Raw genomic sequence first — 19,848 nt, forward strand, 5'->3', positions numbered from 1 at the left:
GGCTGTCAGAGCTTGGGGCCCGTTGGCAGGGAGGCTGGCATGCTCTGTGGGGTAACCACGGGGTTCCAGTGCCCAGGGAGCCCCTCGGTCTGGAGTCCAAAGGTAAAACAGACGGAACCTTTGCTGCTGCTTTCAGAACTGGTGATGTGGCCAGAGCCAGGGCTGGAGGCTGGGCCTGCCATGGGCAACACGGCTCCCCTTCCCCTGTTAGAGCTGGAGGGGTGAGGGGCAGAGTCCTGGGAGAGCTGGCACCCCACAGGGATAGAGCCCTCATTGCAATGCCCCAAGCACCCCACGGGGATAGAGCCCTCACTGCAATGCCCCTGGTACCCCACAGAGAGCCCACACAGCAGTGCTCCTGGCACCCCATGGGGATAGGGCCGTCCGCACAGGGTCCCTGGCACCTCACAGGGATAGAGCCCTCCCTGCAATGCCCCTGGCACCCCGCGGGGATGTAGCCCTCGCTTCAATGTCCTTGCCCCACCCCTTGGTTCTCAGGATCGGTTCTGGCAGAGGTGGCATCAGGGTGGTGATGGGGAGGAGGCCCGCATGTTACACACAGGAAGTTGACTCTGTGTAGCGGGTGCCAGGCCCTGCCACTGGGCAGAACAGGCAGCTCAATGCACAGCAAGAGGGGGGTGGAGGCATGAATCATGCTGATTGTTTTGCATTTGCTGGGCTCTTGCTGACAAGGGCGCTTGCATCACTGCAGATTGAGCAACAGCGGGAGCTGCCAAAGGAAATGCAAGCAAGGCCCTAGTGGAAGTGCTTAGTAAACACGCTGAGGGACCTGGGGCTACCACAGGGGGTGCTCCACAGGGCCCTGTCCCACAGCCTGAGAGCAACACCCACAGGTGTTCATGGGAAGTGGAGCAGACCCAATACTGAGGTGTAGCTGGTCAAGTGGTAGGTATCCCAACATGCATTGCTTTGGCTGGGCTGTTTCGAGCTGGCTAGAGCATTGCATGCTGGGATGTCTTGTCACCAACGGCCATACCTGTGCTAGAACCATGCTAACTTGCAGTTACATCCCAGTGCCCATCGCCTGAGGAATTCAGACCCATTTAAAAGGGGGTGATTAGGGCTATGTCCATTTTACAGATGGGGAAACTGAGGCACAGGGTGTCTAAGGCTGACATTGGCAAAGCCAGGAGCCCACAGGCAGCTAGGTAAGGGATCCAATTTAGAATCATAGAATACCAGGGTTGGAAGGGACCTCATGAGGTCATCTAGTCCAACCCCCTGCTCAAAGCAGGACCAATCCCCAATTTTTGCCCCCAATTCCTAAGTGGCCCCCTCAAGGATTGAACTCACAACCCTGGGTTTTAACAGACCAGTGTTCAAACCACTGAGCTATCCCTCCCCCAAGCTGTCGTTGTAAGCTGGGAGCTGTGAAAGCTCTTTTAATGGCCATCATCTCAGCGGGACTTGCGCCAGGCCCCTCCAGAGCTGGCAGGTGGGTCTGTGCAGCTGGAAAGGCCAGAGGACTGGGGCTCCCTAGCGGAGCTGGGTGGGAACGAGTTTTCCGTCCCACAAATACTCTGGTGATTTTGAAATGTTTTCCCCTCTCGAACTGGGACGGAAAGTCGAAATCTTGGAAATTCTCATGAGTGAAAAAAGTGAATTTGTTCCTGTCGGGTTAGATGAAACATTTTTCATTTGGATTTCAACCTTCTTTTCAACCTTTTTTTCTGTTGGTCATGTTAGCTTAAATTTCAAACCAAAAAGTCCCTTTAAGACAGAAAACTGGCCTGGTGCATTTTGAAAATGTCAGACCCTGCTGGCCGTTTGAGGGCAGCTTTCCTCAAGGTTTTTTCCCTTTGGGAGACTCGGCGGATCTGACCCTGGCCCATAAGCCAGTTTTGGTTTTGACCAATCTGCATTTTTCAGTGAAAAAAACCATTTGTTAAGAAATTCCTGAGCAGCTCTCCTGAGGCGCTGGGTGCTGTTGAAACCCCTGCGCAAAGCCCCTAGGGATCCAACAGGTCTCCTGCCACCCCCTGCGCAGTGGGTTACACCCAGCACCTCTGGAAGCCAGACTGCTTCACCTATCGCTCCCTCTCCTGATTGGTTGCCTGCAGCATCTCCCCCTGTAGTGGCCCAGATCCTCAAAGATATTTTGATTTCAGTTTAGCTCCACAAAGGCAGCGTGGTCTAATGGACGCAGCACCAGACTCAGACACCTCAGGGGGTCTAGTCCTGGTTCTGCCGCTGACCAGCTGTGCAACCTTGGGCAAGTCATGGCCTCTCTGTGCCTCAGTTTCCCCTCTCACACTTTGTCTATTCAAACTGCGAGCTTTTTGGGGCAGGGGGCTGTCTTTCAGTGTGTGGGGGCCCCTGATTGCAGTTGGAGCCTCCAGGTGTTAATTAGTCATAGTGGGCTTCCTAAATCTGGATTTAGGCTCCTCAATTTGCTTATTCTGGCCTCTCGTCATCCCCTGGCAAGTGAGCAGCAAGAGGCAGGGGTTAAGAGCCAGGTGCCTGGTCACACACTGGTCAGGTCACAGATGTGATCATCAGGTTGCAGCAAAGGATCTGACGTTGCAGTAACTCTGGTCTGCTCCTGAGTTGCTGGGCAGCACTGAGGGGGGTGGATGCAGGATCCTGGACTCCGTGACAGACCCAGCAAGGCTTCCCGGGCTGCCGGAGATCCTGAGTGGGAGCAGGTGTACGAATCAGCGCGTGTCCGCCCTGCAGTGGCTTCCCATTTCTTTCCCCATCCCCACAAGGGCACAGCCCACAGCTGTTAGTCACTTTCCAGGAAGGCCGCCTGAGTTGAAATCACCTGGTCGGGCAGGAAACACATTTGCAGGAGGCTGGTGCACCAGGAACTTTGCTCAGCGAGCGTTATCCTCTCCTCCCGCCACACGCATGGTCAGTGGCAGCCCGTGCCTGGGGTGGAGGCACTGGTCTTGTTGCTAAACCGCTTCTCGAATGGGCAGGTCGGCTACATCAGGAGTCACTGACCTGTAGTGATATGATCAGGGGTAGCTTAGGAGGGCACCGTCTGCTGTCACTCCAAGGTGCTCATCTGTGCCCAGACGCCCCTGATACTCCACCTATGTCTGTTTCTTGTCCCCGGATGACCTCGGAAATCCCAGGTGCTGAGAAGGGAACTAGGCTGATCAGAGATATAAAGGGACTGTCTTACAAGAGGAGACTCAACCGGCTCGGCTGGTTTAGGAGAGGGGATGCAATTGCTGTCTATAAATACTCAGCGGGGAAAACACCAGGGAAGGAGAAAAGCTGTTAAAGCCACAGGACAAAGTTGGCACAAGAACAAATGGGGATAAACTTTCCGGGAATTAATTTAGGCTGGAAATGAGAACAGGCGGAGGGGGGAGGTTCTGGACCAGCCTCCCGGTGGAAAGAGCAGGGGGCAAACAACCTAACTAGCTCTGGGATGGAGCCTGAAGGGTTGCTATGAGGTGGCTGCCTCTGATAGCAGGAACTGGGCTCCTTCCAGGCCCAAGTTCCCATGAACTAGCAAATCCAGACCATTAACGTTGAAGGTCCGGTTGCACAGTGCCAGTCATCCTGTGGATAGTGCTTTCCAGTAGACAAAGCAGGTCCTGGACTGTGAATTACAACCCCTCGCTGGGATGCTAATGACTCCATGCTCCTCAGTGGGAAGCAGCTAAGGAGAGAGACTGTCATGCCCCAAGTGACCTCAAAGACCAGCGTTTACAGCAGCCGCCACTGAGATGGGGTGTCTGTTTTGGGCCATCCAACGTGAGACCAGAGAGATGTGATTTTCAGAGGCTCTGAGCACCCACAACTCCACATGGGGACAGTGGGTTTGCAGCCCCTCTGGAAACCAGACCCTCTGTGTGGGCTCCCCCAAACTGTGTCAGCGGGCACTTTGGACAATTTGGGCCTAACTCTATACAAGTAGCACTTCACCCAAAGATGAAATGCAGCCACCTCTGGGGTGGAAGGTTGAACAGCTGCACGGCAATGCTTGCACGGCAGTCTGGAATTAGAAGGTGGTGGTGAGGAATATTGTGCCCAACTGAAAGTGGGGGGAAACGTAGGGGACCAGAATGTTCTTTCCCCAAGTTGAAATGTGGGCAGGACATGAGCATAAAAAGTGACCAGCCCAGGGCCATGGAATGTCAAACCTACAGAAGTGGCCAGGACCTCAGTCAGAGGATGGTTCCCCTAGCACCGTGCCAGGGAGTTGTTCAGTAATGAAAACAAGAAAAGGATACATCTCTAAGTCACAGCCACCACTTCCGGTAGTACCTTGGGTTTTCCCTTATTTGTGTATTAACCAGGTCAACCCTACGTAGCTGATGAGCCCAGAGAGAGGAGATCGGGGGGGTGGGGGGGGGGGCTAGAGGTTATAAGAGGCCTCACTCTGCCCTGATTGTCTCTTGTTGCAGAGACGATGGTAGCGGGCGATCGCTTGGTGTTCCTACAGTGCCACTTCTGAAGTGAAATGTTGCAGGCAAAAAGTCATGTCCTGGCCGTAATTAGATGGCATCTGTTAATTGTCTAGATCATTGGCATGTGCCTTGTGAAATCAGCTTGCGTTGGTTCTTAGCGCGAAGCCCATCCAGCAATCCGCAGCTCACGCGGCCGCGAATGCCTGAGCTGCTCAGTCATCACAGCGGCTGGTCAGACGTGCCGCAGCGTGGCAATCGCAGCTGTGGGCGATGGAGCGCCCGGGGTGCTGGGCTCTAGCCCCGCCCGCTCTGGAGGGCCTCCGAGCTCACTGACACACTCGGAAGAGTTGGTGGTAGGTGGGCATTTGCAGAGGCAGCGGCTGCAAGGTGGCAGGTGTAAAACTCTGTCTATGTGGTAACAGCCAGCCACAGGGATGGTCACTCAGAACTCTGTGGTCTAGGCCCCTGCTGCATGCACCAAAGAGGGATCCCCTTTAGCTGGCTGCAGGCATAGAACAACCAGATCTAGCCTCTCGCCCAAGGCCTGATGAAGGTATGGTCACTGCAGGCCCCGGTTTAGGGCCCCAGCTCCCAAAGGCATGTGATAAGACTAGAGTGCTTGCTTTTGAAAAGGTGACACAAAGGGGACCCTTATGGCCACAAAGAAAAGCTTGAACATGTGACCTGGTGTAAGTGCTACAGGGATGCAGCCTGCGTCTGCAGAGAGCCTAAGCCCATTGCTATGGGGAGGGGGGGGGTGCTGCCACACGCAGCTCAACAGGTTAATGCTGATAGCTGCTGCTTTGGGGCCCCTAATGTCACAACCACAGCAGGGATTCGCTCTGCAGCCATTTGGCTCTGCTGGGGTCACGTCTCCAGCCTGCCCCACCCCAAAGTCCTCTGCGAGTAAAGGCACCGTGTCCTCCCTTCTCAGGGAAGGACCCCACCTGCTTAAGGCAGGGGCTATTGATCTGTGGAGGCAGGAGGCCCAAGGGTGCCCGGAGAGGAAAGGGGGCTGGGCTCCCACAAATCCATCTCTTGTGTAGGTAGCTCCTGATACTGCAAACCAAACAGGACAGGGCAGAAGTGCAGAGGCTGTGGTCACAGGTTGCCTTAATTGGGTGCTGGAGGGAAATATTTGGGGTGGGTTCTGGGGCAGAGGTTTAGGGTGAGCACATGGTGGAGGAGGAGTTTAGGGTGAGCACCAGGAGGGTGAGCACCGGGGGGGGGGGGGGGAGGAGATATTTAGGATGAGCCCCGGGGGAGAGATATTTAGGGTGTCTACTGGGGGGTGGGGTTAGCCCCTTCATGGTTCTGCTACAGGGTGGGGGGTCTTCATGTGTCGTCGTCCCCCACAGATCCCTCAGCTTGGGTGGGTGGGGGCAGAGCCCTCCCTCCTCTGGGACAAACCAAAGCTGTCTAAGGCAGGGAGCATCAGAACTAGTGCTGGGCCTCCAGTAGACATCTCTTGTATGGGTGCCCCTGCAACTGCCACCCTAAACTGGGGGATGGATGGGATCGTGGGGACCCCCCAAGGGAGGCAAGATCTAGGATCCTGGATTACAGTTCCCTGGCCCTGCTCCCCCCCCCCCCCCCGGCATCTGAAATCGGTAAAAAATCAGCCCCAAACGAATGGAATTAAGATGTTCAGAATCAAACCGGGAGTGTCCACATGCGGGCTGGGTCTGAGACAGCCAGAAGCGGGGATGACACCTGCTCTAGTTCTTTTGCTTCCAGTCTGAGTGTAGACAAGTGCTGAGCTCCAGGATCACCTACCACAAGCGTTGAAAAATCAGGAGCCTGGCCACTAAAACAACTTGAGATCGGCTTCAAAATCAGGCAGTGGTTTTAAAAAGAATACATTGTGGGGTCTCTTTCTTTGCCGACTTCAGGGGTCACATTTTCCAGCTTGTCTCTGCAACTGTGAGGCCTAAAGAACCTAGGAATTTTTGCCTGAAAGCTGAGATCTTCATGCAATCCCCTGACTCCAGCCGCTGGAGCTTTAAGACACCAAATATCACGAGACTGGGAATTCGTGCACAGTTGTGTGTGGTTGCTTGTAGATTGATTTAAACCTGACATATTGGGGTACCTTGGGCTGGTAAATGTACAGTCACAACACCGCTGTGAGCAGTTTTTAACTGATACAAGAACATCCACAAACGAATTTGAACCAGTTTAACTAGAAAGGGTTTTGAAACTGGATTAAGCTGAGTCAATGCAACTTCTGAATAAAGGTAATGGGTGTCTCACCCTTTTTGTGTCTCTAGCCCCTTTGCCAGCACACACACGCGCGCGCGCACGCTGGCTGAGCACAGCGATTTCACACCGCACACTGGGAGTGCATTTCATTTCCTGTGTGTGGTGAAGAAATGAAATCGGCCGGTGACTCCACCCAGTCAAATCTCCCCAACCAGAGACCAAGTCAGCTGACGCAGATTTGTTCCTTTTTCACTTAATGCCCATCCACTGTACTGAAAGGTCCCCATAAGCAGGATCTGGGGGGGGTAGGTAGGAGTCTGCACCCTAGGTACAGCCATGCATGTGATGCAGAGCGCAAGACAGAATCCATGCATTTCCATGGTAATTGCAATGAGTACATTGTCACAGTTTGTTAGTTATTTTATGGTAGAGGCCACAACTGAATTGCAGCGCTACATACATATAAGTGACAGCTCCCGAAAGAATCTAAATGGACATTACACAGATGGGAAACTGAGGCACAGGGTCAAGTAAGTGACTGGTCACGCTCACGCACACAGAGTAGCTAATGTCATCCCTTAGCCTTGTAAGGCCTGGACATGCCATTCTAATCCCAGCCAACAGGGGGCGATGGTCTCTCTCGCTCACACACACACACACAGCCTTCAACCCATGCAGCGCAGGACGCAGAAGGTGGGGAGCAGCGGGTTTCCAGTGAGGCCATGAGACCCCCCAGGAGCAGCCCTGGTGTTGGAGCAGGGAGACGCTGTGCGGGAGCGGAGCTGTGCATGGCTGAGAACTGTGAGGCTGCCCCGGGCAGAGGCAGGCAGGTCCCGCTAGGGTGGCTGAGCTCAGGTGTGACAGGTGCTACAGTCCACATGGAACCCTGCTCCCAGGCCTCGCCTCCGAGGACTGCAGGGACTGGGGTGCGGGGGTGAACCGTGAACACTTGCTGCTCTCTCCCTGCTAGCCATCTCCAGACCCCACCCCCAGCCCCCTTCCCTCATCCGGCAGGGTGCCCCCCAGGTCTGCTGGTTCCTGTGAGGCAGGGGCGGTTATTTTCCAAATGCTTCTCAGAACTCTTTGCAAGGAGGGCTCAGGACAGTCAGAACAAAGGATTCTGGGGGGCCACCCACTCTCTGACTGTCCTCTGAATTGGAGCAGAGTCTGCCTTTCGGGGAGCCCGGGGGCAGAAACTCCCCAGCCCCGGCTCAGCACTGGCTCTGTGGTGACTGCCCCTGGGGCTCTCCCAGCCAGGGCCTTTTTGCTGTGATGCCCTGGGCAGCTGCCTTTTAGAGCTCCTGCAGCCAGGAATTTGTCTACACAGGAAAATTAATCTGGAGTAAGGTCAGGTGTCAATTTAAAGCAGGTTTCAGAGTAACAGCCGTGTTACTCTGTATTCGCAAAAAGAAAAGGAGTACTTGTGGCACCTTAGAGACTAACCAATTTATTTGAGCATGAGCTTTCGTGAGCTACAGCTCACTTCATCGGATGCATACCGTGGAAACTGCAGCAGACTTTATATATACACAGAGAATATGAAACAATACCTCCTCCCACCCCACTGTCCTGCTGGTAATAGCTTATCTAAAGTGATAATCCAGGTTTTCTCACCCTCCACCCCCCCACACAAATTCACTCTCCTGCTGGTGATAGCCCATCCAAAGTGACAACTCTTTACACAATGTGCATGATAATCAAGTTGGGCCATTTCCTGCACAAATCCAGGTTCTCTCACCCCCTCACCCCCCTCCCAAAAACCACACACACAAACTCACTATCCTGCTGGTAATAGCTCATCCAAAGTGACCATTCTCCCTACAATGTGCATGATAATCAAGGTGGGCCATTTCCAGCACAAATCCAGGTTTTCTCACATCCCCCCCACCCCCATACACACACAAACTCACTCTCCTGCTGGTAATAGCTCATCCAAACTGACCACTCTCCAAGTTTAAATCCAAGTTAAATCAGAACATCTGGGGGGGGGGGTAGGAAAAAACAAGAGGAAATAGGCTACCTTGCATAATGACTTAGCCACTCCCAGTCTCTATTTAAGCCTAAATTAATAGTATCCAATTTGCAAATGAATTCCAATTCAGCAGTTTCTCGCTAGAGTCTGGATTTGAAGTTTTTTTGTTTTAAGATAGCGACCTTCATGTCTGTGATTGCGTGACCAGAGAGATTGAAGTGTTCTCCGACTGGTTTATGAATGTTATAATTCTTGACATCTGATTTGTGTCCATTTATTCTTTTACGTAGAGACTGTCCAGTTTGACCAATGTACATGGCAGAGGGGCATTGCTGGCACATGATGGCATATATCACATTGGTGGATGTGCAGGTGAACGAGCCTCTGATAGTGTCGCTGATGTTATTAGGCCCTGTGATGGTGTCCCCTGAATAGATATGTGGGCACAATTGGCAACGGGCTTTGTTGCAAGGATAAGTTCCTGGGTTAGTGGTTCTGTTGTGTGGTATGTGGTTGTTGGTGAGTATTTGCTTCAGGTTGCGGGGCTGTCTGTAGGCAAGGACTGGCCTGTCTCCCAAGATTTGTGAGAGTGTTGGGTCATCCTTTAGGATAGGTTGTAGATCCTTAATAATGCGTTGGAGGGGTTTTAGTTGGGGGCTGAAGGTGACGGCTAGTGGCGTTCTGTTATTTTCTTTGTTAGGCCTGTCCTGTAGTAGGTAACTTCTGGAAACTCTTCTGGCTCTATCAATCTGTTTCTTTACTTCTGCAGGTGGGTATTGTAGTTGTAAGAAAGCTTGACAGAGATCTTGTAGGTGTTTGTCTCTGTCTGAGGGGTTGGAGCAAATGCGGTTGTATCGCAGAGCTTGGCTGTAGACGATGGATCGTGTGGTGTGGTCAGGGTGAAAGCTGGAGGCATGCAGGTAGGAATAGCGGTCAGTAGGTTTCCGGTATAGGGTGGTGTTTATGTGACCATTGTTTATTAGCACTGTAGTGTCCAGGAAGTGGATCTCTTGTGTGGACTGGACCAGGCTGAGGTTGGTGGTGGGATGGAAATTGTTGAAATCATGGTGGAATTCCTCAAGGGCTTCTTTTCCATGGGTCCAGATGATGAAGATGTCATCAATATAGCGCAAGTAGAGTAGGGGCTTTAGGGGACGAGAGCTGAGGAAGCGTTGTTCTAAATCAGCCATAAAAATGTTGGCATACTGTGGGGCCATGCGGGTACCCCAGATCAGCAGTGCCGCTGATCTGAAGGTATACATTGTCCCCAAATGTGAAATAGTTATGGGTAAGGACAAAGTCACAAAGTTCAGCCACCAGGTTAGCCATGACATTATCGGGGATAGTGTTCCTGACGGCTTGTAGTCCATCTTTGTGTGGAATGTTGGTGTAGAGGGCTTCTACATCCATAGTGGCCAGGATGGTGTTATCAGGAAGATCACCGATGGATTGTAGTTTCCTCAGGAAGTCAGTGGTGTCTCGAAGGTAGCTGGGAGTGCTGGTAGCATAGGGCCTGAGGAGGGAGTCTACATAGCCAGACAGTCCTGCTGTCAGCTGTTCCTCATTAACTCCACAGCCCCACATTAGTGGTCTCCTCCTGGTGGTTGCCTGCTGCTACTGCACCCCTCTAGAGAATCCAACCTCCCTTGGGAGATCAGCGTGGGTCTGACAGCTGTGGCTGGGCCCCGAGGCCCGGAGAGGTGGAAACTCCTTCCCAGCTGCCCACTTGAGAGCAAGACATCACGCGTCTCTGCTGGGGAGGAGGAGTGAAAGGGGGACATCACAGCAGACTTGCCCCGCTCCAGAAGAGAAGAGCTCGGGGCTCTGGCCATTTCGTGGCTCTAGTCTGCCCCCCCAGATTTGCTGCCGAGCTCCGGCTGACTCTCCTCTCTCCCCCCAGTCCCCCAGGTGCTGAGGAGCTGCACCGAGTTTGTCGAGCAGCATGGCATTGTGGACGGGATATACAGGCTCTCCGGGGTCTCCTCAAACATCCAGAAGCTGAGGTAAGGACAGGGGCTGAAAATGCCTCTGATTGGAGGGGACACTTGTGCATGTGTGTGGGACAAGTGGGGGGGCTTCCCATGTGTCTGATACACTCGTGGCATCTGTGACACAACACGTGGCTCTGAGGGGCCCCTCATTAAAAGCTGTGGATGAACTTTTCAAAGCTGGGTGCCCAAGGCTCCTACATGCACATGTAGGGACCTGCCTAAAAGGGCCAGTTTGAAACTCCCGAGTGAAGTGGGGGATTCCCCTTCTCTTGTTGTCTTCAAATCCAGCCAGGCTGCCTTTCTGGGGGATACACCATAGTCAGACACAAGGTATTGGGCCCAATATACAGGTTACTGGGTGAAATGCTCTGGTCTTTGTAATACAGGGGGTCAGACAAGATGCTCTAATGGCCTTAAACTCTATGATCTAGGAATTTTTAAAGGTGCTGAGCTCTTTCTTTCTTTCTTTATTCCCTGAAATCTCCCATAACACACCTCTAGGCACTGAACAGTATTTCATAAAATAACACACCTCACTTGCTGGTCGTCTCAACCTTGGAAAACTCACATCCAGCAGTAAAATACAGATCAGCCTCAAATTTGCCCCGAAGGACAAAAGACTGGGGGAAGAGCCAAACCTTTACCCTGTGCTCTGAATGTCAAACAGACTCAGACTCCTGCAGAGCTGTGGAGGAAGCAGATTGCAAAGCTAAAACAGCCCCTCTGAGAATGCAAATCTAGGGCCTGTTATTTGAGTCCCAGCTGATCTGAACTGTGGGGACGAAGCACAGTTAGAACTGGGTCCCAGACATTGCAGGGCCTTAGAGATCATTAGAGCTGGCTGGGAACTGGGGTTTCTGTTCCACAGGAAATTCTGACATTTCAAAATTGGTTTTTGCTCCGAATTGGAATGAAAAGCTGAAATTTTGAAAATTCCCTAAGATGAAAAGTCTAAAAAAAACCCCCAATCTGGAGCCAGCGAAACGTTTCGTGTTGCTACTGTTGAAATGTTGAGTTTCAGTCAGGTAACATTTTTTCTTTTGGATAACGTCAAAACCCTATAACAGTGGTTTTCAACCTGTGGCCTGTGGATACCTGGGGGTCCGCAGACTGTGTCTAAGATTTCCATAGGGGTTCGCATCTCCATTTGAAATCTTGTAGGGGTCCGCAAATGAAAAAAGTTTGAAAACCTCTGCCCGGTAATATAATATTAGTTATGGAGTATCATATAGATACAAAGTAATATATTGGTATAAAGTAAAAATCAAAGTGAAATGGGAAAGTTGAAATGAAACACTTTTTCCCTACTGAAACAAGGATGCTGACATGGTTTGTTTTGACTTTTTCCCATTGAAAATGTCCTTGAAATTGACACATTCCCACACAATGTTTAGATTTTGATGAAACTACAATTTCTGACAGACAACTACTCCGCTGAAAAATTTTCACCCAGCTCTAGGCCCAGGATGTGACCGGTACTGTGACGGTTCTCGGGGTACCCCAGTCTGTGAGTCACCTTCTTATGCCCTGCCTTTAGTGATAGCTGGGGGTAAGCTTCTAACCACCACCAGCCATCAGACACTCAAGCGCTGTCCTTCAGGCTATGCTGCTTAACAAGAAGTGCACCCCAATCCCTTAATCCCCTTAAAGCATCGGCAGCTTGACGGGTCCCCCTGTGATGTCCAGCCCTCGACACTGGATACTTACAGAAATCCCAGATCCTCTACCCCCAAAGAAGCAGTGCACCCAGTTTTACCAGTTTTACCTTAAATCATCACTCCTGTATAACACACAGCATTTGTGCGCACTTGTAATAAACCGAAAGACGGTTTATTTAAGAAAGAACAGAGGTTTCACTAGAAAGAAGAGAGAGTGTTGGAAGCAGATGGTTACAATACAAAACATCATAAAACGGGACCCGGATCCCACCCTTATTAATAGTTCCCTTTCCTAGCCAATAAAGTAGGTTTCCCCCTGCAAAATTCAGATGGTTGCAGAACTGGGTGGCTTCCCAGGAACTGGGGTCCAATCCTTCCTGAAACATCCCCACCCAACAAAACGTCTCCTCAGTGAATGGCTGCAGAGTGTCTTAACCAGTCTTTTGCCTTCACTTCCAAATGGAGCGACCTCCTGGCAGTATCACGCTCCTTTTCACCTCCGCATGGCTTTAGTGTGTATAGTTTACCTTTGATGGTTTTCCACTGACTTCTCTGGGTTGTTAGGATGGCGGACAATGGAGCGATACATTGTGTCATGGCCTAGCCAGGGAGGGGCAACATCTTCCTCTGACTGGAACGGGCCCGCACCAAGACATAGGATTCCCTGGTAACTCCATTTCCCTCCGAGGCGTAGTTTTCAATATAGTTCCATTATTCCTTAATGATCAGTCGTACGCACATCTCGAAATGATTAGGAGTATCGTTACATCACAAGCTTTCAGTAGAGACCTCACATGCTACCCTTGGTGGATAAATACCATGAGAGTGGTGTCTGAGGTGTAGTGAGTTTGTCAGGTCGGAGACAGGAGTTTTTTGCAAAGAACAGTGAAGCCTTTGCTCATTGGCACCACCGGGCCTTTGTGTCATATGTAGATGGCCCCAAGCTAGCTTTGACGTAGCTACCTCGGGGCAATTACCCAGAGTTTCAGGTGGGCTTGTACGGACCGTGCTGCTGCGGTTTCACTGCTCTGAGGCCCGAGCTAGCTACATTAAAGCTAGACAGACCCCTCGTCATCACCTGGAATTGCCCCCAGAGCAGACAGGGAGCCTGGGCAGTCTTGGGGCAGTTGGTGCTACATGACCCTGGGGACTCACACCACGGTGGACAGCTGCATTCTGCACTCGCTCACGGGGCTTCTGGCGTCCCAGGAGACGGTCACGCCTTGGCTTGGGGACTAGTGCTACAGGGCAAAGAGGGCCTCTGGATGGGGGCTGGCGGTGTCATTTCCAGCTCTGGTTGAGCGAGCACACTGAAACGAGCAGCGGGACGAGTACCTAGGGCTTCAGGGGAGCTGGTATGTAGGGCAGGGAACCCATCCCACCACGGCTCCACTGCAAGTTTTCGCGTACTCGCTCCAACAGCATTAGAGCAGGAATGTCTCCCCAAGCTGGCTATGACCCCCGCCCGCCGCCAGCTCCAGTGTGATGCGCACAAAGAGAAACAGGGACCGAGGTCTTAGGGCTCAGGGGGAACTTGGCTGGCCCCAGCCAGTGGCGTGCAGGGACTGGGTCTGGGGGTCCTTGCCTGTGTGTGGATTGTGCATGTGGCCCATGGAGCCCTGATGTGAACACATGCTCCTAGGTTTGCCAACCCTTCAGGGCTGTCCTGGAGCAGGAGCACTGGGACAGGGACAGGGGACCATGACTCTCCTACTTTTTACCGGTCATAAGGGTGAGCGAGGGTCGGGGGGAGGGGATGGAGAAGAACGAGCAGGGGGTGGGGTCTTCGGGGGGAAGAGGCAGTGTGGGAGCGGGGCCTCGGGGGAAGTAGCAGGGCCACGGTTTGGGCACCAGTCCTCCCCCCCACACACATACACACACACTTTTCTGCCACTCCTGTCCTGGAGTCTCCAGGAATCAAAGACTGATCTTTCATTAAAGATGATGTCATGTGATGAAACCTCCCAGAAATACGTCCAACCTCAGCTGGCAACCCTAGCTGCTCCCCAGTCTCATCTCCCCCAGGCCCGCCAGTGCAATCACTCTCCTCCCTCTCTTGGTTCGCAGGCAGGAGTTTGACAGCGACCGCTGCCCCGATCTCAACAAAGATGTGTATCTGCAGGACATCCACTGCGTCAGCTCCCTCTGCAAAGCCTACTTCCGGGAGCTCCCCAACCCCCTGCTCACCTACCAGCTCTACGACAAGTTTGCTGTGAGTCTGGCCCTGCAATCTGCCTTCTGGGGATGTCTCCGCCACAATGCTAGCTCCAGTGATCGGCACCCGGGGCTGAGCCCTGTCTCGGCCTAGTGCCGGAGCGAGCAGCCGCACTGCAGAGCCTGACCCGAGTGCCCGTGTCTGCCCTGTTCTGTACTCCCCTGTATGTGTCACCCCCGCTGGGGGGCTGCTTGGGGGGGAACCCCATGGGTCTTAGCATGGCAGTGAGTACTAAGTGCAGTGGTTTGCTCCCGGTGCATTGTGGGAGAACTTGTCTGTCCTGGGCACACGGGGAATTGTGGGAAGATGCAGGAGTAGGGTGACCAGGTGTCCTCATTTTATAGGGACAGTCCCAATTTTGGAGTCTTTTTCTTTTATAGGCTTCTATTACCCCCCACCCCTGTCCCAATTTTTCACATTTGCTGTCTGGTCATCCTACGCAGGAGGGCTATCAGCGTCCACACTCCAAAGTGGGCAGGTTACTAACCCCAGTGAAAAGCTCACTCAGCCTTTAATCTGTACCCCAGCTGGGCCAGCTAGCCTAAGTTTAATGTACCACCAAACTGGGGGTGAGAGGGTTTGTGTGTGGATGGGAGCAACAGCCCCTGTAGTGCAGTGAAGACAGAACCCAGCAGTCTTGGCCACCAGCTGTGGTAATTTCACGTCCGCCTTGGTCCTCACAGCGGTGAAGCACTGGGAATTAAATCATCGGCAGCTGGCATCCTGCCCGTCCCCGCAGCACTCTGACAGGCAAATTCCTAGCAGGGTGTGGGTGAAGCCGCGTGTGCTCTGACTTGCGTGTGCAAATCAGGGTGTTTCCGTGTTTCCCCTGGGGCCCATGTGTGGGCAGAGGTGCATGCTCCATTCAGTACCCGTGCTTTAGCAGATGTGAGCCTTAGCAGAGAAAGGGCAGCCCTTGCCAGTGTGGGACAGATGAGATTGTGGGTAAGTTTTCTTCCCAGTGAAATGCCTCACAATAGCTGGGGCGTCCTCTTCTTGGACAGAATCAGATTGAGTTAGGTCCTGCTGAAAGGGCCCAGCAATTGCTATGAGGGGAGCCTCAGATCCAGAGCCCCCGCTCCGAGCAGTCCGCCCTGAGGAGCATCCCGTTATGGCTTGTGCCTCCATTCCCGAGGTGTCCGTAACTCTGAGGTTCTACTGTAGATAAGTTCATGGAGAGTAAGTCCATCAGTGGCTATTAGCCGGGATGGGCAGAGATACAAACCCATGCTCTGAAGTGTCCCTAGCCTCTGTTTGCCAGAAGCTGGGAATAGATGAGGGGATAGATCACTTGGATCACACAGAGGATGTTCTGCTCATTCCCTCTGAAGCACCTGGCACTGGCCACTGTTGGAAGACAGGATACTGGGCTAGATGGACCATTGGTCTGACCCATTGTGGACGTTCTTATGTTCTTATGCAGGGGCTAGGCTTAGAACTGGGAGAAATTTTATGCAGATTCTGCGCCACTGAAAGTTTTCTCGAATTCGTGTTGGTTTTGCTGAAATGTTCATGTAGGGGGGAAAGAAAAAACCCAAAGGTTGAGGCACAGCTGTGGCTGTGCTAATCAGGTGGCAGGGGCTCCGTGTTGAAATGAGACAAATGCAGACTGGAAATAAGGTGTAAATTTTTAACAGTGCGAGGAATTAACCATTGGATCAATTTCCTAAGGGTTGTGGTGGATTCTCCATCACCGGCAATTTTAAAACTAGGATTAGAGGTTTTTCTAGAAGATCGGCTATAATTAGGGCCCTACCAAATTCATGGCCATGAAAAACGCATCATGGGCCATGAAATCTGGTCTTGTGTGTGATTTTACCCTATACTATACAGATTTCATGGGGGAGACCAGCGTTTCTTAAATTGGGGGTCCAAAAGCATTTAGCAGGGGGGGTCACAAGCTTATTTTAGGGGGATCGCAGTATTGCCACCTTTACTTCTGCACTGCCTTCAGAGCTGGGCAGCTGGAGAGCAGCAGCTGCTGACAGTGGCCCGCCAGCAGCAGCGCAGAAGTAAGGGTAGCAGTAGCACCAGAATCCCCCTCCCCCTACAATAACCTTGCGACCCCCGCCCCTCAACTCCTTTTTGGGTCAGGATCCCTACAATTACAACGCCCTGAGATTTCAGATTTAAATAGCTGAAATCATGAAATTTACGATTTTTAAAATCCTATGACCGTGAAATTGACCATGACTTTGGTAGGCCTAGCTATAATTCAAACAGGAATTAGTTCGGGGAATCCCATGGCCCGTAGGAGGTCAGAATAGATGATTATAGTGGTTCCTTCTGACTTTGGAACCTATGAATCTAGAATTTCTGACTCTATTCAAATGTGACCTGCCATGTGGAACAGTTGGACGCTCATTGGGCGAGTGATCTGGAAACTGAAACTGCCTAGACCCCAAAGTGAAACTCAGTGAACTGAGCTAGAGAAACGCAAAAAGCCACGGCCCGGCATGAACAGTGACAGTCCATGTGATCTTTAACATTCTTTCCATTCTAATAACCACAGGCAGTTAGACCCTGCAGTAATGGAAATTATTTTGCTATGTTTAATGTTATTTCCCTGATATTAATCTTCATTCTCATCATCTTTGGTTCTTATTTGGTGCTTTTCATTTGTAGATCCCAAAACGCTTTACAAAGGAGGGTCAGGATCAGTATCCCCATTTTACACATGGGGAAACCGAGGCACGGAACAGTGCCCAGGGTTACCCAGCAGGCCAGAGGCAGGGAGGGAGGGATAGCTCAGTGGTTTGAGCATTGGCCTGCTAAAGCTAGGGTTGTAAGTTCAATCCTGGAGGGGGCCATTTAGGAGTCTGGGGCAAAAATTGGGGATCAGCCCAGGGTTGGACTAGATGATCTCCTGAGGTCCGTTCCAATCCTGATAGTCTATGATTCTATGAGTGTTCTCCAGATTTCACGCACATCTAACAAAGAGGCAAGCCCTGCTCCCGAAAGCTTAAAATCTAAGGGAAATGCAGCAAGTAGACAGAGAGTGCAGCTAGCACAAAGCAAGGGCTGGCCTAGTGGCTAGGAAATCAATATGAGTCTCGGCAAACCGGGGGTCTAGTCCTGGCTCTGCTAAGGGCTAAACTGTGGTAAGTCAGTTTCCCCTTCTGTTAAAATGGGGGCTAATGATCCTGAGTGCCTCTGTAAAGCACTTTGTGAGCTACTGATGCTGTGTATCATGTAGGCCTTAGGCATAACGCAGGAAAGAACGTTTGTTTTTTAACCGGCAATGAGCTCTCTAAGGCCATTGTAAAATCCTAAAACATGGAGAAAATAATCAGAGAATATTCCCTTTGCAAAACTGGTTATAATAAGGAGGGATTCACAGATTCCAAAGCCAGAAGGGACCATTGTGATCATCTGGTCTGACTCTTTGTGTAACACAGGCCAGAGAGCTCCCCCCAAATAATTCCTAGAGCAGAGCTTTTAGAAAAACATCCAGTCTTGGTTTAAACAAGGTCAGTGATGAAGAATCTCCCACCCTTGGTTAATTGTTCCAGTGGATAATTACTCTCACGGTTAAAATCGTGTGCTTTGTTTCCAGTCTGAATTGGTCTAGCTTCAACTTCCAGCCATTGGATCGTGTTTGATCTTTTTCTGCTAGACTGAAGAGCACGTTATCAAATATTTGTTCCCCAAGTAGGTACTCACAGACTGTGATCAAGTTGCCCCTTAATTTTCTCTTTGTTAAGCTAAATAGATTGAGCTCCTTGTGTCTCTCACGATAAGGCAGGTTTTCTTATCCTATAATCGTTCTCGTGGCTCTTCTCCGAACCCTCCCCAATATATCGACCTCCTGCTTGAAGGAAGGTTTCTATGTCATGACTCCAGGGCTCTGAGGGCACCTTGATGGTATGTCTCACTGTGCTGATGGCATTAATGCTGGGAAGCTCATCTGCTCGATGTAATTCTGCTTCTGCCCTTGGTACGCTTGGGCCGTTAGAACTACCACCCATCACAGCCTTTGTTATCCTAGGGCAGGGGTGGGCAAACTTTTTGGCCCAAGGGCCACATCTGGAAATAGAAATTGTATGGCGGGCCATGAATGCTCACAAAATTGGGGTTGGGGTTGGGGAGGGGATGAAGGCTCTGGTTGGGTATGCGGGCTCCGGGGTGGGGCCAGATATGAGGAGTTCAGAGTGCAGAAGGGGGCTCCGGGCTGGGGTGGGGGAGTGGGGTGGTGAGGACACCGGCTGGGGGTGTGGGCTCTGGGGTGGGGGTTGGGACTGGGGGCATGGGGAGAGGCTCAGGGGTGCAGGCTCTGGAAGGTGCTTACCTCAAGAGGCTCCCGGAAGCAGCGGCATGTCCCTTCTCTGGCTCCTATGTGGAGACACAGCCAGGGGGCTCTGTGCGCTGCCCCTTCCTCAGGCACCAGCCCTGCAGCTCCCATTGGCCGCGGTTCCTGTCCAATGGGAGCTATAGGGGCAGCGCTTGGGGCAGGGGCAGCGTGCACAGTGGAGGCCCCTGGCTGCCCCTACACGTAGGAGCCGGAGGGGGGCCATGCCGCTGCTTCCGGGAGCTGCGTGGAGCGGCCCCCAACCTTGCTCCCCAGCCGGAGCGGGACAAGCCCCAGACCCCGCTCCCCAGCAGGAGCTCGAGGGCTGGATTAAAATGCTGGTGGGCGGGATTCAGCCCGCGGGCCGTAGTTTGCCCACTCCTGCCCTGGGGCGCTGCTCTCTGCCGTGGAGTGCAGAGGAAATGGACGCTGTGGTGCAGGGAGTCTGCACATTGGCCTGTTCAAACCACTGCAGAGGGCCATGTGTCGCTGGTGCCCTGGGTGTGTGATCATGTCGCCCTCTAATGGCCAGTGCTAGGGACTGTAACCATCTGTTACTGACTCTCGGTTTTGGGGCTAACATTTGTGAGTTCAATCCCTGCTGGTATCTCTGTGCAGGCTGCTCCCGAGGGTGCCATAGAAATGATCGCTGGTCAATAAATGTTGCGGATTGGTCCTGCTTTGAGCAGGGGGTTGGACTAGATGACCTCCTGAGGTCCCTCCCAACCCTGATAGTCTGTGATTCTATGAACGATTAATAGCAAGGATTTCAGTAGGACGAGACTGACTGGGGCCTCTGGATGCCCCATAATACAAACGAAAATAACGGTGCTCGTGTCCTCTCTAGAGAAGCGGGGCTGGGCCTGCCGGGGCTGGGAGTGGATGGAGCGTCTCCTGGGACCTGGGGCAGGGCATTTGCTGTCACACCGTTGCACAAACAGCAGGGTGCCATTTCCCATGTGAGGCGGAGAGGCCTGGCCGGCTCCGGAGAGCCCTGGCTGCTGGAAGGGGGTTGGAGGTGGTGGAGGCTGCAGTCAAAGCCACAGAACTTGCTGCTCCATTGCCAAACCTGGACCCCCAATTTCCTCCGTTTTCAGCTGCCCCTGACCCTCAAGAATCACCTGGATCCCGTCT

At 52.3% G+C, this 19,848-nt stretch overlaps 1 protein-coding gene and 1 long non-coding RNA gene across 4 annotated transcripts in view; one reads left to right on the top strand and one right to left on the bottom strand.

Moving 5' to 3' along the window:
• LOC142069942 (uncharacterized) overlaps positions 1–19,848 on the bottom strand; it is a 250,602-nt gene that overhangs the window by 115,160 nt on the left and 115,594 nt on the right. The window lies entirely within an intron of this gene.
• The window catches only part of ARHGAP30 (Rho GTPase activating protein 30), a 52,794-nt gene that overhangs the window by 1,643 nt on the left and 31,303 nt on the right, over positions 1–19,848 (top strand). For all 3 annotated transcript variants that reach the window (XM_048827764.2, XM_075122788.1, XM_075122787.1), the window contains exons 2-3: positions 10,463–10,565; positions 14,279–14,423. In XM_048827764.2, coding sequence (XP_048683721.2) covers positions 10,463–10,565; positions 14,279–14,423 — 248 coding nt within the window. The remainder of the gene's footprint in view (positions 1–10,462; positions 10,566–14,278; positions 14,424–19,848) is intronic.

This window comes from Caretta caretta, chromosome 24 (assembly GCF_965140235.1).
Source record: "Caretta caretta isolate rCarCar2 chromosome 24, rCarCar1.hap1, whole genome shotgun sequence".
NCBI classification, from domain to species: domain Eukaryota; kingdom Metazoa; phylum Chordata; order Testudines; family Cheloniidae; genus Caretta; species Caretta caretta.